The 19,730-nt window shown below is 38.3% G+C and overlaps 1 protein-coding gene across 1 annotated transcript in view; it reads left to right on the forward strand.

Annotated features, from left to right (window-relative positions):
- The window catches only part of rev3l (REV3 like, DNA directed polymerase zeta catalytic subunit), a 54,876-nt gene that overhangs the window by 28,568 nt on the left and 6,578 nt on the right, over positions 1-19,730 (forward strand). The window contains exons 11-28 of the mRNA XM_056763666.1: positions 100-307; positions 1,811-1,953; positions 2,050-5,878; positions 5,953-6,833; positions 7,071-7,159; positions 7,293-7,418; positions 9,001-9,193; positions 9,681-9,792; positions 10,027-10,142; positions 10,894-11,012; positions 11,099-11,217; positions 11,382-11,523; positions 14,143-14,387; positions 14,697-14,805; positions 14,936-15,142; positions 16,645-16,754; positions 18,473-18,587; positions 18,680-18,817. Of these exons, the coding sequence (XP_056619644.1) occupies positions 100-307; positions 1,811-1,953; positions 2,050-5,878; positions 5,953-6,833; positions 7,071-7,159; positions 7,293-7,418; positions 9,001-9,193; positions 9,681-9,792; positions 10,027-10,142; positions 10,894-11,012; positions 11,099-11,217; positions 11,382-11,523; positions 14,143-14,387; positions 14,697-14,805; positions 14,936-15,142; positions 16,645-16,754; positions 18,473-18,587; positions 18,680-18,817 (7,001 nt within the window). The remainder of the gene's footprint in view (positions 1-99; positions 308-1,810; positions 1,954-2,049; positions 5,879-5,952; positions 6,834-7,070; positions 7,160-7,292; positions 7,419-9,000; positions 9,194-9,680; positions 9,793-10,026; positions 10,143-10,893; positions 11,013-11,098; positions 11,218-11,381; positions 11,524-14,142; positions 14,388-14,696; positions 14,806-14,935; positions 15,143-16,644; positions 16,755-18,472; positions 18,588-18,679; positions 18,818-19,730) is intronic.

Here is a 19,730-nt window from a genome sequence, read left to right on the forward strand (position 1 = left end):
TCAAAGCAGATATCATTTTCACAGGCAGTTAAAACAGCATGTTTTTGTGCATTTTTCATGCATTTTATTTATTACATGTTATTTATCACATTTTTGCAGATGGCATTCAAGACCAGCCTATGCTGGATTTGCTTGAGGAACTGTCTGATTTTGGAGCAGTAAACCAGCAGTGTATGTCTGGGAGTGGCATCTGTAACAGTGATGATGAAGAGGCGGGGCCTGAACTAGAGAAAGAAGAGGCAGAGCTCAGCATAATCATGTCACAAAGATGGGACAATGAGATTAAAGAACACTCCGCCAGGCAAAGGTGACCAAAATTCCTGATGATTTTATGACGTTTGTATGCTTAATCTGGATTAAAGGTTTACATTTAGCAGTCTAAAATCAAACAGCAGTCAAATCTAATATTACAAGTAAACACAAAGAAAGATCTGATAGATTATACTATCTTGTTATTGATCCGAAATTATACTGTATGGTTTTTCCATAATGATGTGACACCAAAATTATCTTGCAGATTTAGATGTGTACTACAAGAGATGAAAGGAAAGACCAGCAGGCAGGAGACAAAGTGATTATATATTAAAATGAGCAAAGTTTATTGAGGAAGGAAATCATTCTTGCGTTTAGATGCTCATTCTGACTTCGTCTAAAACTCTGTCTAGAGTTCCATGGCTCATTCTAACTCTGTCTGACTAGAAACACATTGAGCAGAACGTAACGCAGAATATAACTACGTAGAAAGAAATTAATATAAGCAATAACTAATAAACTAAATATGGGAAAAATATTAAAGAATAATAATACAAAATAATAAGGAAATGAGAAATTAAATACAAAACAAAATGTATGTTTGTACTCTTAAATCAGAATTTCATTATCTTTAGAAAATACACACACACACACACCTATGATCCAGAAATTGCGCTAGACTTTTTTCTCGGGACAGGCTCGTAAAAAATCTGTCCTTATTACCCGTCACGATGGTGCAAGGTGTTGTTACGTGCTAGTTAGCATGTTTGTGACGTAATCACGCTGTACTTTCGTTTACTTTCTGAATTTACTGTATTTGAATTGAACTGAATGCCCAATAAAAAAGTTGTTGTTTATATTCATTTATATTTTAATATTTCTGTTGTCAAACATTTTTCTGTAATTATTATTTTATGTCTATGTTCATCTGTCTAGTCAGTATCAATGACAGGTGCCTGTTGAAGGTCTTTTGTATTCACTCACTCATAAGTAAGCTGCGGTTCGGTCATAAATGTGCTGCTCCTGTCCTTAACTGAACAGAGGAGATGCCAAGAGAGACATTTTACAACTCACTAAAAGCTAATGCTTATCCAAAAAGATGCTAGTTGCTTTCCTGAGGGAAAAAAACTTTGTAAAGATCACACCACTGCACGCCTGTGTGTGTGTGCGTGCACACGACACCTTGGGTGAGTGACAGATAAAGTCTCCGCTGACAGCGCCTGAGTTTTCCAAAACGAACCAGGCATTAAAGAAAGCTAATGAACAGGAATCGCACATTCAGAGCAGAAGTAGGAGCCTACCTCCTGTTGCTCACAATGACGTTCCGATGAAAGGGAATGATCGGGCAATTAAAAATGGCCCTTATCGTAATCCATCAATAACAGACGGCCTTCAGTTTTTGTCGTCACTTGTAAAAAAAATCTGTCAACGAACGTGAATGTTCGGTTAATGCGACCTCTGAAAATCTATCAACAGGCTGGTCCACAACAGTACAAATGTATATTTAATTATATCTGTGAATTTACCTTGGCACTATTTGTGTTATCTTTCTGCACAGATTATGTATGAAAGAAGCAAATGAAAGCTCCAGCGATGAGCAGCAGGCCTCATCAGATGAGGAGATGGATTGGAAAGGAAACGCTTCTTTTCCTGCTGATCTGTCTATTCCACAGTTAGACGGGGCTGCAGACGAGAACAGTGGTAAGCATCAATTTATTAAGTGTAGAAAGTGTAGAAAGAAAAAGGTTATGATTATTGTTTGGACAGAGATGTTTACCTGTTTTTATTTATTTGCAGATTCATCACTTACAGACAAAGGATCTATGACACATTCATCTTTAAAAGTAACAGACAAGATTCTTGGTAGCAGAAATGTGTTTCCAAATGGAGCTTTTCTCTCAGAGACACCATCCTCTGCCAAAATTGTCCTTGAATACAAATGTGCTGAGCGAAGACTTCAAGAGGAATCGTCCGAAAACCACTTAAAAAATAAACAGACAAATGAATGTTCAACCGGATTAAGAGTTAATAAAGAGATTACATATATCCCACCTGTTAAACACCCAATCCCTTGCAACATTGCAAATATTTCTCAAATTGGTGGTGACAAAATTGGAGTTCACCCTTCGTACACCAATGAAAATAAGGCCACCGGCCTTAACCAATCTGAACCTGATGGTTTAATGTTTGGAAACTCTAAACTTGTCCAGTGCAGAAAAAAGTATGGCAGTATTAAAAATGTGGAAATGAACCACATCTCCATCATGGAGAATCACGGGGGCTTCTCAGTATGTTATTCAGAGCGGATAAACTGCCCCACCAATACTGACATGGAGCTGAGTCCTAAAGATTGCAGAAATTCTGTAATAAGGAGTTTTGACCAGATACCAAGCCCAATGGGGGAGGGCCAACCATTGGCTCCTCAAGAGGGCGAAACAGGACAGGGTAGTAAAGAGGGAGATGTTGGTGAACTGAAAATAAGGTATGAGGACTACCAAGAGAATAAAACAGAGAGGACTGTTGTGGCTCAGCAGGAGGCACACTATAAGTTTTTTCCTAGTGTCGTCCTCTCTAACTGTCTGGCGAGACCGGTCAAAAAAACAATCTGGGGTAAGACTGGTGAGAGCTGCTGTACTATGGAGGATCCTGAGCAGCGGAGGTCAAGATTAAAGTTGTCCAAAAAGAGAACTACATTAAGTCAAAAAGGGACAAGTCCTTTGAGGACTCCAGCTGCTATAAAAGAGGAAGCCCCAACCTTCTCTGCCATCACTCCAGGCTCTCTCAATCAAAAGGAAACAAATAGTAAAGAAAACATGGAAACCTCAGATTTTTCAAGTGTTAAAAAATCTGAGAGCTCAGTAGAGGAGGAACTTGTAGTTATTCCCAGCAAAATATCTCGCACCAAGGTTTCCAGTTTGCCAGGTAGCAAATATACCTTGCGAACAAAAAGGAAAAGGAGCCGTGACACTGAAGACGGAGATCATTTAAGTTCTCGTTCCTTCAAACGATCCTTGGTGCCCAATGAAGGCCTGAAAGAGAAAAACCACATCCAAAAAAAGAGAAGGCTCTCTAAAAAAGAGCCACCAGTTATCATCAAATATATAATCATTAACAGGTTCAAAGGTCAGAAGAACATGCTTGTGAAGATTGCAAAAATTAATGCAGATGAACCTTTCACAGTTTTAACACCAGAAAAGCTTGCAGAATACCAAAAGCTTGCTCCTCCCAAACATTTTTGGCCCAAAGTCCCAGACACTACAGCAGTCCAGTACCCTTTGCCTGAGCCAAAAGTCAAGAAATGCCCCAAAAGAAAACTCAAGGTCAATCTAACATCTAAGAGGGTGAGTACCTCACCAAAGTTGAAATGTGACAAAGCTAGACAGACTAGAAGACCAAGGTGTGTTAAAGCAGCATTTTCTTTGCCCAAATTACCCACTCCGTGGCCTTGTTATAATGATTTTACTGATGATCACTCTACAGAGTACTCTGATGTAATGGTGGAGTTGGGTTATTTGTCTGAAATGGCTCCTAGTTCTTCTGATTCGACACCACCTCGGTGTTGGTCACCTACTGACCCCTTATTGGAATTAAATTCAAATGATCATCTCATAAACCCCCTTAATGATCCATGTCTTGGTTCACCCTATCACTCACTGACCCACAAGCCGTACAAAATAGGACCTCGAGACAGAAGCAGAACATCCAGTCCTAAAAAGAGTTCTGCTGTAAGTAAAAAATGCCAGAGTAGTAGCATAAAAAAAAAATTGGTCAGTGGTTCTATAAAAACAGGAGATTCGCAAAAGAAAACTAATCGAATAGCTTCAAAGAGACAAAAGAAAAATTGTAAAAGTATTGAAAGGACTGTTCTTGAAGATGGCACGTCTACTACTCAAAAAAGCAGGAAGCTGAACAAAAAGCTGTTTCAAGGAACTCAAAACTTGTCAACTGAAGGAAGTGACAACTCAAAGACTTCACTTCCAGTTGACAATTCACCTCTTGAATCCTCATCTGACGGCTTAACTCCTTTCCAGCACCCCAGTTCTATAAAAAGTATTCAAGAGGATGCTACTGTCAGTTGTTTTGATTCACAAACTGTCAGCATCAGCACTGAAAAAAAGCCAGATCAGGGTATTGATGTTTTTGAGGTGTTTAATGTCATTGCCTCAAATAAACAGGAGTTGCAGATTGGTCTTAATCCCTTGAATGAAAAAGCTACAAAACCTCAGGGGCATCCCTGTTCTGTCATCACTTACAGCAGATCGAATTCAATTTCGCAAAGCTTAGGTCTAAATGGCATCGTCGCATCAGATGAATGCAATTTAAAACCTGAGGTCACCTGCCAGGAAGAGAACCCGAGGACCATACAGCATTCACAGTCAACTGCAAAAACGAGCATGAAATCAAAAAGACAGTCAACAAAAAAGAAATGTAGTTTGATGTCTCTACCAGAGCCTGTTGATTTTATACCTTCAGCTTCTGATAAGAAAGCAATTACTGATGAATCTCATAGAGACCTCACAATATCATCCATCCCTAAGAATGGAATAATATGTGTACCGGAGATGCCTTCTGGGCTGGCTGTCCTGAAGGAGCTTCTCCAGAAGAGGCAACTTAAGGCAGGACAAACACTACAGGAAAGTGTTCATGTGACTGAGACTACGTCTTCCACCAGTCATCCCAATGATGTTTCCAAAACAGTCAAACGCAAAAGACCTCCTTCGTTAACAATAAGGAAATCAAGATCTGCAAGAACCAAAGTGCCAGATGAGTCCATAAGCAAGCAAAGCATGAAATGTAAACCTGGAGATTTGGTGAAACTTGACCATCTTTCAGATGGCAGTCCTGTCCTTATGTCTGACCCTGGCCTTGATAGCTGTTGCTCCATCGAGGAAAGCTTATCCCCAGAGCTCCCAGATAATTATAACTTTGATATTAATGCCATTGGCCAGACAGAGTTTTCCAGTCTTTATTCTGGCAACCAGTTTGTTTTAACTGACAAGAACTTGCCTCAAAAGTTTCTCAGTGATGTCAGTCAAGAGGCAATCAATGCCCTTGTTGAAGGGTTGGGAAGCAGGGCACAAAAAATGGTTGAGGTTGACGAAGATGCCAAACATGGGGGCTGCCATCGACCTGGAACTATTAGTCCGGAGCTCTTTGACAAATCATCTTGTGAGAACAGCAAAGTTTTTCCTAATGATATATCTCTGCCCCTGTTTGATTCCGAAAGGATCTTGAACAAAGATTGGGGGGGCTCCCTCGGTAAAATCAATGGCCTCAGCCACTTTCAGGACTTTTACTGTGAAAAAAGAGACATGCTGTTCGACCCAGAGCCCCTTTTTTCAATTACTTCTGTATCTTTTAGGGATAATGGTGTATCCCCAAGTAGCGATCTCCAAGATGGCAATTCAGCAACCCCAAACAGTTCCCCACGGTCTGTGAGCTCACTGTCTCAACTAAGAAATGGAGTTCAGACTTTAAAGAGTGGAGGAACTCACATTCTCAAACCTCTAATGTCACCGCCTACTCGCGAAGAAATTTTGGCCACTCTGTTGGATCTGGACCTCTCAGAAGCCACCTACCAAGAACCGTTCTGCAGTGACCCATCAGATGCTCCTTTGAAGCCAAGGTAAGAACACACAACATTTATAATGAATATATTTAAGCAATGTGTTTTCTCAGTGATTCTCATTGTTCTCTCAGGGAGGTTGGCCGACGCAAATTGACTTTGGAAACCAGGCTAGCAAACGAACTGGCTGAATTTCATGGCGAAATATCTCAGCAGGGCTTGCAGTTTTGGAAAGTAGCATTTTCTGCCATGACAAATGCAGGGTCTGCACAAACCCATGGTTCTCGGGCTTCGCTATCTACCAAGAACCAAAACCCATCTTCTGGTGGTGATCAGAAGGTGATCATGCTTCCCTGCAAGAGTGCTCCAAGCCGGGAACGGGTGCAACTCTGGCTGCAGGCCAAAAAACAATATGAGTGCCTTCTGAGGGATAGAAAACTAGTGGGTGACCCAAAATGTGTAGAGCTAAAGCATAGCACATGTGACAGGACCTCCCCTCAGAAGAAACACTTGGAAACACCTGAATCAAAATATTGTAATAAAGGGCCTGAAAAGGTTTCAGAGTTGCAGTGTGACAAAAAGAATGGATTGAGTTTACCACTTCATATCTCACCAGTTAAAGTAGCTTCATTTAACAGGAGCCCTAAAAGTATGACGCATTTCTTAGACACTCAGACCAAAGATCAGGAGGTGGACGTAAAAAGGGGTCAGGTCAGGTCTTCATGCTCACCTGAGCTTCCTACATGGCAGGAAAGCCCTGCTGGCTCAAAAGAAGATGAAGACAAGAAGGATCTGTGTGATAGATTGCCTGCCCCCAACATGGATGAGTCTAATATCTATTGTACATCACCTGAAAATGTACAGCCAAGGGACCTCTTGAGTCCATCCCCTTTTCATATTCAAGATCAAGTTTCTGATGATAAAACCTTGTACCTGCTCCACAGCACACCAGTTCTCAGGAGAATACGAAGCATTGATGATGATGGGTCTAACTACAGTCCAACAGTGAATGATGGTATAGTTTTACTGCATACTGCATTTCTTTAGAGCTTGAAACTAAAGGTTTTTAATGGTTAGCTGTAAAATCTGCAACGAGAAAAATGAGCATTTTTATGTTTAATATGCTGTAGTTGGTTATCGCTCTAATGACATTTTCAAGAGGAGATGATGTCTGAGCATGCAAGTTACCTTATTACACGTTACTATACTATGACAAATCTTTTTCATCTCTTTTTAATATTTTCTTGTGCAGAAATGGAGGCCAGATCACAGTGGCTACATCATAGGAGTAATAAAAACAAAGATGCTTTACGAAGAGTTCTGCTAACCACACAGATGAAGGTCAGATAAAAGACTGATTTTGACTTGGTTATGAATTATCTAAAGCTACAAAACCAAAATCATTTAATGTTCAGTATTACAATATATTGTATAACTAAGGCATTTTATAGGATGTTCATTATTGTCCCTACAGAATCAGTTTACTGCTATGAATGTTCCAAAGAAAGAGAGTTCTCAGATTGAAGGTCCATCGATCTGCAATTCATATGGTTTTAAAGTCAGCATGCAGAACTTGCAGGAGGCAAAAGCATTGCATGAGGTAGGACCTGATTTTGACTGTTTAGTAAGAACTGGCTTCGTTAATGTGGGTGATTGATTAAACTTATATAAAGTTTCAAGACATTTCTGAAGAATTTCTAAGCACCATAGAAAAGCCTTTGTTTTCTGCCTCACATGGTCCTTTACCAATCCCGCTCCCTAGCGCTTTCATGTCAGCTCTCCACTGTAAAAGCCATATCCTAATAAAGCAATAAAAAGTCCATAAATAGCCAATAAAAAACATTCAAATTATAAGAAATTATTATAAAATTGTTTGGAGGTGCACAGATTAACCGGCAAGGGACCATAATCGGACGTTTTTTTGCATAATCGGCCGGGACCAGTGAGCGGCAGGTCAGGCTCACGCCTTGCCGGTTTCAATCTTTTGTCTTCAACGAAGCAGGCAGTAACTTCACAGCTGTCAGTACACTCAAAGCCGCAAGTAAACACATAAACTTGCATGCACGCAGCCTGTCTTTTACCACTTGTTTGTGCTATACTTGCATCCGTGAGTCTCCGGTGAATAAACAGCATCTCTCATATCCGCTGAAAGAATGCACGCTCACACTTATTTTGTACTGTACAGACAGAGAGGTGCACTGTTTTTGACTGTCTATTACAGACCTGGGCATTGTAAAAATAAAAAAATAATGACTGCCTTAATGCGATAGTTCACCCTAAAAGAAAAATTCTGTCATCATTTACATGCACTCAAGTTCCTCTAAAACTGTAAAGAAAGATATTACAAGCATGTAGAAATCTAAACAGTTCTGAGGCACCATTGACTACCATAGTAGTTGTTTTCCTACTGTGAAAGTTAATAGTGCACTAGAACTGTTCGGTTCTGTTTCACAGAACAACAAAAAAACACAATTTTAAGACAGCTTGAGGGTGAGTAAATAATGATAAAATTGTCATTTTGGGTGAACTAAAACAGTGATACTAAACTCTGACACATGCTGAACTCATGTTGAAGTTCAGTTAAATGTAAAACGTTAAACAAATGTAAATTAAATGTTAATCATTTAATTGCCTTACTTTAAACTGTAATGTTCAATAATTTCTCTTATGAAAATAAAATGTGTCATTATGAGAAAATTATGGTTTGAAGAACAGTAGAAATAGTTTAAAATATACCGTCAATTATAGTTTGTGGAAAGAAAATCGGAATTGGTGAAGGTTTTACTGAAACCGCAATCGGCCAAGAAAAGTGCATCTCTATTTTTTTTAACCATTTTTACCTTTAAAATGACTCAATTGCTTAATTCATTATAATGTAAAATAAGCATGTTTGGTCGTTTTCACTTAAAATAGATTTTTATTTCACAACAGTTATTTCATTCCACTAATTAAAATGAAGGAAATTCCTAAGTCCTACTTTTACATAATATTTTCAACCATTTCCAACTTTTTGGCAAACTTAGTGAAAAGTAGCCTTGTACTGCTCAGTTTAAAGAAGCCATTCTGTAAATAAAACAAATGGTTTCCCCACATTTGACCCCAATATTATTTTAGGGTTAATCCTCTTTCTTTTTTCTTTGGCCGTTTCACATCAATTTACTCGCTTGTACCCATTGCTATAGGTACAGCACCTTACACTGATGACCATGGAGCTTCACGCGAGGACTCGACGTGACCTTGAGCCTGACCCTGAGTTTGACCCAATTTGTGCCTTATTCTACTGCCTCAGTTCTGATTCGCCTCTCCCCAGTGCCACCACCACACAGATAACCGGGTCCATTATCATTGACAAAGATTATTGTTCTTCAGGACAAGGTGAGATTTTCTTTTTATTTATCAAGGTTGTGTTTGTAGGTCTTTATATTGACAGTACCCCAAATAAATTGTATGTCATTTTTAGGAACCACACAGAAAGACAACATCTTATGTCAGTGAGTTTTTGTCTTCGAGTAGTTCGCTTCTAAATAAGTCCCCATTGACTTTCCATAGTCATTTTTATTAATTGGGGGCTTATTTCCAAGTGAACTACTCATTTAACCAGCCTCATATTACATCAATTAATGATTTTTGTTGGTTGCTTAGCTCATATTATGTTAAGGACAACGGCTTTGTTCTCTTTCCTCACACATATTTTACACTCAAAGAGAAGACAGACAAAAAACTTGACATTTAAAGCTTGGCCCTAGTTATAGCTGCTCTCATTACGTTACTTTATAGGGTTTTCACAGTCCAGGTCCTAGAATGCAATGTGATTTACTATTTAATACGTCTTTATGTCAACCATGTTTTATTCTCATTGTAGCCTCAAGGAGCAAAGCACCCTTGCTGTTTAGATCTGGTGTAACAGGATTACAAGTCACCTACGCCTGCGATGAGAAACAGCTGTTTGAGGAGATTTCTAACATAATAAGAAAGTAGGTTGAAAGTGTGCTTGGGATATAATTTTGACGGATTATATTTAGAAAGTTTAAAATGTTAAGGGAACTAATTCTCTCCCCTTTGAAGGTGTTTAAAATAAGTCACCAGTTTTGTATGAATATGGGAATCTAATGATGCTGACTTCAGAATTTCAGAACCATTTCACGCCATATAAGAAAAATGTACAGGTTGAGAAGCGTTTAAAAGATCTCCTGTCCCCTTGTCCACAGGTATGATCCAGACATCCTGGTCGGCTATGAGGTCCAGATGCACTCTTGGGGATACCTTCTGCAACGTGCATCTGCACTAGGGGTGGACCTGTGCCAGCGGCTTTCCCGTGTGCCAGGTGAAGTTAGCTGTACCAGTCTACCAGACTGCTGGCTTTTGACATAGATGGCATATAGCATCTTAGTCATTTAGTATACAATATATTTTGGGTAATAGGGCTGTGCAATATGACGGAATATTCTGTCACCGCGGAACAAATGTCAACCGTAAGAGATTTTTCTATTACGTGAATTCTCTGAATCAAGACAGAGAGTCACAACACACTAAAAGTGCGCATCTAATAGAAGAGCGATAAAGACCCACAGTACAGACCCCATGAACACCATTTTATAACACCAGTCATATACTGTACTCTCATTGTTTGTACATATATTAATACTTCATTGTTATACTTGTTGTCTATCTTCCTACTGTATACATACTGTATGATATAGCCAAAAGATTAAAATAAAAAAATAATAAATCTGATAATCAGAACTTAATTTGATATCTTTCATACCTTTTCATAATTTGCCTACATTTGAACTATGGTGAGCATTTATATCAACTGTAATAAATAAACTAATAAAATCAATCTAAGAAAAAGTTGGTATAAGATATAGAATTAAAATAGTAAATTGTTATCCTGAAATATATCGTTGCCGTGAACTAAAACTATTCATTCCGTGAAACAGATTTTTGGTCATTCTGCCCACCCCTGGTGGGTACTTTGGCTTATATGTGTGTTAAGAAAGAAGCTTTAAACGGGTCATATTGACCGAATCTCCTTCTTATTATTTCTTATTCATTCTTATTATTACTTATTACAGGCGATGCAAAAGAGAATCGCTTCTTGGCAGAGAAAGATGAATATGGAGCAGACACCATGAGTGAACTCCATATAGTTGGTCGAATTGTCCTCAACCTGTGGAGGATTATGAAGACTGAGGTGCTGTTGACATTCATACCCCCAGATTACAAATGTGAACACAGTAGATGTTCTCCATTAAATGAAGTGCTTTTATGTGTTTTCAGGCTGCATTAAATAACTACTCGTTTGAGAATGTGGCTTTTCACCTCCTCCACCAGCGCTTTCCTCTCTATAGCCATCGCACGCTCTCTGACTGGTTTGACCACAATACAGACGTGCATAGGTGGGAATTTTATTTCCTTTATCTATAGAGGTGCACAATATGTAATTGTGGCAGATGTGTAATTTCATCACACATTATCATTAAATATACGGTTTACGTACGGTACAACTTTTGCATGTTGCATGTTTTGATGTCTGTCGGCCCGTCCTGTTTTTTTGTATCAGGTGGAAGGTGGTGGATCACTACGTGAGCCGTGTGTGTGGGATGATCCAGTTGCTACAGCAGCAGGATATTATTGGAAGGACAAGCGAGCTTGCACGTGTGTTTGGGATCCAGTTCTATCATGTGCTTACCAGGGGCTCACAGGTCAGCATACATTTAAATTGTTATTTTATCTTGTCCACGACTCTAGTCACCTTTGTGTCTGTGCCCCATGTTTCTGTTAACTTTGTTTCAAATGCCATTTCAACACTTGGGTGTACTTTGTTGTTGTTATTATTGTGAGTTTGTGTTGCCGCGTTGGCCAGGGTCTGTTTCAATAAGGAGGTTCAACCACATCTAGGTTTAACCTTGAACTCAGAGTTGGCTTACTTAGAAATTAGAAGTCCAATATAATATACATAAATATGTCTTCAGAGGTGTATAAAGACCTTACATAATGATGGGTTATGTTTTTTGTCTTAAAAAAAGCTATGTTTATGCAGATCATTTTGAATGGAGCAGCAGATGTTTTAGAAAGTCTGAGCATTGTGATATTCACTCGCTCCAAGAGTGCTCCATCACGAGTATGATTCATGCCAAAAGGCAATAATATAACAGATTTTTAGAAAGATTTAACGCGTTTAATATCAAGGAGCAGAAATCTAAAAAAAAAATAACGATCTAAAAATATCTGATGTTATTTTCATCCTTCCAAACAAAGTCTGCAGTGCAAGAAGCAACAATGATTTTTTACTTTTAAAACTTATATTATAGCCATGTGAATGTAATAAAAAAAGTTTACTAGCATTTAAAAAAACACACTGAAACCGTTTTCTTATAGTATCATTTATTTTATTTTAAATATATGTTATGAACTGAACTTTTGTGTTATCTTAAATCATGCTGAAATATACAGTTGCCCTAAATGCTATAAACTGCTATAAAGTCCGTGATTCATAAATATGTTATCTCCTTCGGGAGGGAAGCTTTTATGTGACGATAAATTCGTTCTCTGTCAGCCTTCATAGTACCTCGAAGGGAGGGGTGGAGGGAGCCGTTAGTTGCAATTCACAACCTCAACGCTAGATGGCACACTGCAAAAAATGACTTTCTTACTTAGTCTTATTTTCTTGTTTTCAAATGTCTAAACCTTCTAGAATCAAAAACCCCATTGGCAGATTTTTTTAGCTTGTATTAAGCACAAATTCGATGAAACTCAATGAAAAAAGATCATAGAACGTGCATGCTGGAGAAGCGAACACGCACGCATTAGATGTGCACATTAAATTACTAGAAACACAGTTTAAATTGTTGTGAAAACTTTTATTTATAGCATAGTTGTATTTATAGCTTGACATTATAACAGATTTTTACTCTGATTTTCCATATCAGTGTTCCATGTCACACTGACCAAATAAAACCTAAGTGGAGAAGTCTTCAGGACGTATGAGATTTGATATTGGTGTTCCACCATATGTTTGTACTATTGTGTGTTTTCGTAATAATCGTTTTCTCAACAACACCTGCTGTTTTACTTCAGATTTTTAAACACTCCGGTGTTTTTGGAATTATTGTTAGAATGGATGGATGTTCTTTAATAAGCCTTATCATTAGATCCTATAGACAGTTTCATCAAACGCACGTGCCTGACCCAAAGTCAACATCCTATCGGTGTTTGGTTGTAATATAACAGTCTATTTTACATGTAATTATATTTTGTTTTATATTAATTTTATTAAATTACATTACACTATGGCAGCACAATAAATCGTGATTAACCTAATGTATTACAAATATATAATATTAAAATAATTGAATATATTATGTACTTGTTTACGTTTAAAGTTTACTTTCTTAACGGTGCATGCTTAATTTGTCACCCTGCAGGTATTTCAAAGCTCTATCAAAAAGCCAGCCATTAGCACCCATCACCCGTGAACTCAGACGTGAATCTGTTATTGAAAGCCTGTTTACTGGCATGGTCAGAATTAAAGCATTTCAATGCTTGTCATTAAAGGGGTCATATGACATGGCTAAAACTAATATCATTGTTTATTTTACATGTAATGCGATGTGTTTCCCCGATTTAAGGTTAAAAAATGTTGTATTTTCCACATACCTTGCGTGTTTGTATCTCCTCTTGCCCCGCCTCTCTGAAACACACTGATGAGGACATTTGTGACCCTGGACAACAAAACCAGTCTTATGGGTCAATTTTTCGAATTTAGATTTTTACATAATATGTAAGCTGAATAAATTATATTGTTAGAATAGGACAATATCTGGCTGAGATACAACCCTTTAAAACTCTGAGAGTGCAAAAAAAATCTAAATATTGAGAAAATTGCATTTGAAGTTTTTAATCATGGGCACAAGTTTTATATATTTAAGGTAGAAAATTTACAAAATATCTTCATGGAACATAATCTTAACTTAATATCCTAATGATTTTTGGCAGAAAAGGAAAATCGATCATTTTGACCCATACAATGTATTTTTGTCTTTTACTAAAAATGTCCCCCGTGCTACTTAAGACTGGTTTTGTGATCCAGGGTCACATTTATGGTAGATCTTGTTTGCCTTTAGATACTAAAAAGGGTCGGATCCATATTTGATAGGAGTAACAGCGATATCAGCGATATCTTTTAAGCAGAGTCATAATTCATTGCATGTGTGGATGCATTTGAATGTGCTCACGCTAACCCCCAAGATCATTTTAAGTCGGGAAAATTGATTGTAATTGTCCATGCAGTTTTGTTATAACTCTCTCTCCTTGACTTACAGTACCGTGTGGAGTCAATGATGTTGAGGATTGCAAAGCCGATGAATTACATCCCAGTGACTCCAAGCACACAACAGCGTGCCCAGCAGAGAGCAGCACAATGCATCCCTCTAGTCATGGAGCCCGAGTCGCGTTTCTATAGCAACTCTGTCGTTGTGTTAGATTTCCAATCGCTGTATCCCTCAATCGTTATTGCCTACAATTACTGTTTCTCAACCTGCCTTGGACACGTAGAGAATCTTGGAACGTAAGTATTCTTTTGTATTAGTAGAACTACATTAAAGGAATAGTTGACATTGTCAATTCTTACAAAAACAATTCAATTTGATGTTTTTAACATGAAATCTCATATCGATCAAAAACTATATGTGATATTTCGAGAAATATCTCAGTGGCTTTGTGTCCATAGCATAGCCTACCTTCTTAAAAAACCTTAAAATCATGATATATTATAGCTTATGATATTTTTAAGACCTAGGGTTATTCGGAATGTATATTAATGCCTTGTTTTTGTCCCTCTTGCTGGTTTCATTCATCCTGCCACATTGCCTCTTAGGTGTGATGAGTTTAAGTTTGGTTGTACATCTCTCAGAGTGCCTCCTGACCTCCTTTACCAGCTCAGAAATGACATCACGATTTCTCCCAATGGCATTGCATTTGTTAAGGTAGTTCTGATATATTTCTTAAGACATTTGAAGCCGAAACTGTCCATGTTGCAGTATTTTACATCTCTCTTAGAAAAATGTATGGCGATTTTAACTCGAGATCCCAACTTGTGTACCCATGTTTATGCAGCCGTCAGTACGAAAGGGTGTGCTACCAAGTATGCTTGAGGAGATTTTGAAGACCAGGATTATGGTAAAGCAGTCCATGAAGGGGTGCAAGAATGATAAAGCTCTGTTCCGTCTCCTGAACGCCAGGCAGCTTGGCCTTAAACTTATTGCTAATGTCACGTTTGGTTACACCTCTGCCAACTTCTCAGGACGAATGCCAAGTGTTGAGGTAAGTATTTTAAATCAGTGGTTCTCAACTAATAGGTCTGTTCTGACAGGGCTACATACATCCGGAGAAAGCAATGCAAAATCCAAATAATATTATATACTATATTGTAAAGCAGTTTTTTGCAGAAGAAGCGGTTTTCATGCCCGAGAGTAAAAATTTTTTTTTAAATGCTTAGTTCGTTTTGTTCATAAGCATTTAATACCTTCAAAAGTCCCATTCATTTATTAGAGTTTATTCCACCAAAGTTTTTTAAAACTTCTCATAACAACATATAAAGAGTTTGGTTCAAAAACACGATAAACGGCAAGTTTTTGCCAAAATCAGTTTTGTATCAAGTCGGTATTGAAGAGTCACTTTTTAATTTTATGCAAAATGTGATATCCGCAGTTTTATTCATGTTTTCTCCCATTCTTTACAAACCGCAATATACGCCAGTCTCACTTCTCTGCAGAATGCAATATATATCCTCAACCAATCACAGTACACCATCCCACGCGTTGTAAACTGTAATGACGGCGCTATGAATAGGGTTGGCCAGTAGTTTACCTGATCTTCTTTGTACTTTGTGTTCAACAAATAAACAAAAAATGAGTATTGATGTCATTGATGAACCTGTGCTGGTTTCTACGGTGGGGAAGAAAAGTAAGCCATCGAAATCATTTAATAATCATTTATGTGAGGAGATTAAAAAGATGAGGCACTAATTTAAAGCATTAATAAGATGACCCGTTGAATTCATTTTAGGAGAGATGACTGATTGAATGTATTTTTAGTCCAGTGCCTGTATGTAAGATAAGTATTGTATTGAGTTCAGAGGCTGTCATATGTGGATCAACTCACTTTGTTGTGTATTTTCAAGTTTCAATTTAAAAAAAATACTTTTATATTGAGTCAATGGATATTTTCAATTTTGAGAAAGAATTGTTGTTCATTTATTGCATTTGGGGGGTAAAAAAATCTGTTTTTATAATAAATCTTTTAAAATCAAAATATGGATCAGAAATGTTTATGTAACTTCAACATAAAGATGCTTTTTGAAACTTTGAAAAAGAAAAAAGTAGTTGTCATCCTGCCACTTGCTTTGTAATTAAAACACATTTTTACTCAAATTCATCAAAATGGATTTATAGCGTTTTGGAACCAAACTCTTCATATCATTGTATTTGTCTGTTTCCGATACATCTATAACGTTACGCGATATAAAATAAAACTAACAATCGTGTTTAAAATCAAAGAAGCGCATAACACAGAAACACATTGATGAGGAGCAACGGCAGTAAAGCCTGTGTGGTGCATGAGACGCACAAGTAGCCTAATGTAGCCAAAACACCCCATATAATAAAGTGCCAACACCAGACCAAACACCCGAAGACGTCACAAAGATGCTAATTAGTCGTTGATGTCATCAGCCCACAGTAACTAAAAATCCTGTGGGAATCACTGCATGAACACTTAACATAAGGATGAAATATTACCGTGTTATCTCTCTCTTTGCCCTTCAGGTTGGTGACAGCATTGTGCACAAGGCTCGGGAGACTTTGGAAAGAGCCATTAAGATGGTGAATGACACCAAAAAGTGGGGAGCTCGTGTGGTTTATGGAGACACAGACAGGTAAGATAAAAAAACGGTATTAACCTTATTTTTAGGTGTAAATGTGGGCACCGCCATCTTTGAGCTATTTGTGTAAAGACTTTCGGTGAGCCGCTCCAGCTAATAGCAGTCGTTTTGCGATGAGAAGTGTGCAGTTTTGACTGACTAGTTAATATTTATTATGGAAGCCAAAGGTACAAAATTTAGACAAAACACTTGTTTAGACCGTAAGACACGCACCAGAGCCGAATGTGGTCTATTTCATGTACAAACACTCGACCGCCTTTCCCGATGTGCAGGTACTGGTATGCCTCGGTGCCTTACGTGTCCATATTTGGGTACCAAAATCAAGGAAATCTGCCATTGTGCTCCAGGGGGTTCCCGGGGCTGTTTGCCGAACACTATCTGATCTTCGCTGGTCCATTCGCAGCCACGTTCCAGGGGGTCCTTCTATGTCTTTGTCGCGTTCTGGGACTGTCACAGGAGAAATAACTGAAATATAATGCGAACAAAGCGATTTCCACGAGTAAATACATAGAAAGTCAATGCAAAGATGTGCATACATTACATTTTACATTTTATGCACTTTGCAGATGCTTTTATCCAAAGCGACTTACATTGCATTATCCTATACATAGGAAAGCCACAGATAATGAATGGATACAAATAGACGTGAACTCGCAGCATGCGATGCGATGACGTGAATCGGGCGGCTGCACAAGTTGGAAAATTTCAACTTGAGCTACAAATTCGCACAAAGACCTCATTTTCACCTACTGTTTGACATTAAGACACTCCAAGTTGCGTGATGTTTTTTTCCCCCGTGTAATAAAGGCCGTGGAATGTGATTGCTCCCGTTTGGTCTGAACGCAGCATTAGAAGAAGCCGTGTGTCGTGTCTTGTGTAGACACAGTGTCCGGCGCTATACAATTAAGTGCTTTATTACTTATGTAAGTGTTTTTTATTGCTATCATATATTTATTATAGATTACTCTAAAATTTGCCAAGTCTCCCTGATTGAGTTGTCTTTTTTTATAAGGGGCTTGGTGGCTTCTGTGAGCTTGAAAGCTTCTTGACTGAACTGCTAGCTTGAAAACTTCAGGAACATATCCTAATTAAAGTGATGAGTTCATAATATAGAGGAGAAATTCTGCCACAACAGGAAAAACCTCTTTTAGAAGACTTGCTGGAATAGGGTCTAACATACAGGATGACGACATTGATTCTTGTTTGTCTCATGAGTAAACATGCAACAAGAACCAGACTGAATTAGATTTAAAGGCTCACTTGTCATCATTGGCTGCTTTATTAAAATATCCGTAACTTAAAAACAAAAACACATCATCCACAAATTTACAGGAGACTGTCTTCTGGCAGTGAGAAAAACAGAGAACAGCACAAATCCCTCAGCCCTGTTTTGCTATTCAGTTGTTTAGCCTGACGTCACGCACCACCATATATGGAAGGTCTTATGCTATAGGCAAACAACAACAAAATGCTAATATACCCTCATGGAATTGGTCGTATTCACATTGTTTGAAAGAGTTGACATTACAGTGTAAGTGTGACTTCTGCATCAAATATCTTTTTATTGGCTGTGTTGTATCACATCACATAGACATTTCACATTGAGAAACTTGACAGACAAATTGCTTGATAATGGGAATCTGTTTTGATTGAGCATGACATCTCTTTTGATTAATCTTGGTACACTTTTTCTTTGATCCTCTTTTGTTTAGCATGTTCGTGTTGTTGAAAGGTGCCACCAAGGAACAGGCATTTAAGATTGGTAATGAAATTGCAGAGGCTGTGACTGCCACCAACCCTAAACCCATCAAACTGAAGTTTGAGAAGGTACGTAACAGAGTATAGTGGATAGTCTTGGATGTGTTTTCTTCAAGGGTTGTTTAATGCTTTATTAAAATCTTCTCTGTGTGTTCGTGCAGGTGTACCTGCCATGTGTGTTACAGACTAAGAAGCGCTACGTTGGATACATGTACGAAAGCTTGGATCAGAAAAACCCTGTGTTTGATGCCAAAGGCATTGAAACTGTACGCCGAGATGGCTGTCCTGCTGTTGCCAAGGTAACTTGTGTTAAGTACAGTGTTCAACCTGTCAATCATAATGCAGTTATTATGGCAAACAGCGATTGGGAAATCCAAAGGAAGATGAATTGGCTTCTTCCCAAACTCCAGTGGATGACTTGGATTGAGCTCATTATATAAAAGCCCCACTGAAATCATAAAAAATATTATTAAAAAATAAGTTAGCATTTAGGATGTCAATAAACTGATATGCTCCTAAGCTCTGACAAAATTCACAACTGACAGTTTGGCACGTGCGCTCCAAAAAATCTTGTCCAACCAAATGCACTTTAGAATCCAAAGAGTCCCGCCCCCTTCGCTATAAGAGCTGCTGAAGTTGCACCTCATATCAGCCACTTGTTTGCACATTTATTTTGTCCTACATGGTGAATGACAAAGTTAATGGGAGATTTACAATTATCGATATTAACAATAGTCTTATTTTCACGCCAGTTTCATGCGTGGTTGCCTGTGTGTGCAGTCTGGTTCAGAGATCTGTTTGCACAGAGTGGATCATATGCGTCGATCATACGGAAAATCCGCAAAGATATCAAGTCGTGTCTGGCCCACTTCATGTCTACACAGCATGTTGAAAGGCTGTATGGAAGAGATCAGACATCGCAGCCTTGATGTGTAAAGGAGAAGACAAACACAAATGTTGCTCACCAACGTAATTAACAAGCTTCAAATGACACATCAGTGGTATCACTGATCTTCCTAATCTTTTCAATAGACGTTTACACCCCTGTTGCTATCATGCTTTTAAATGAAGCTTTGCCAGGCTAACTGTGTTGTAAACGAAATGTTGTTCGTTTTTTTTAAAGTTGGAGGGGCCACTCGATATGTCTCGTGCTCTTTGCATTTTTCAGTTGTAACGCATCAAATGATGCTGCACATTTCAAGGCATTTGGGT

The sequence above is a fragment of the Triplophysa dalaica genome, chromosome 13 (assembly GCF_015846415.1).
Source record: "Triplophysa dalaica isolate WHDGS20190420 chromosome 13, ASM1584641v1, whole genome shotgun sequence".
In the NCBI taxonomy this organism is placed as follows: domain Eukaryota; kingdom Metazoa; phylum Chordata; class Actinopteri; order Cypriniformes; family Nemacheilidae; genus Triplophysa; species Triplophysa dalaica.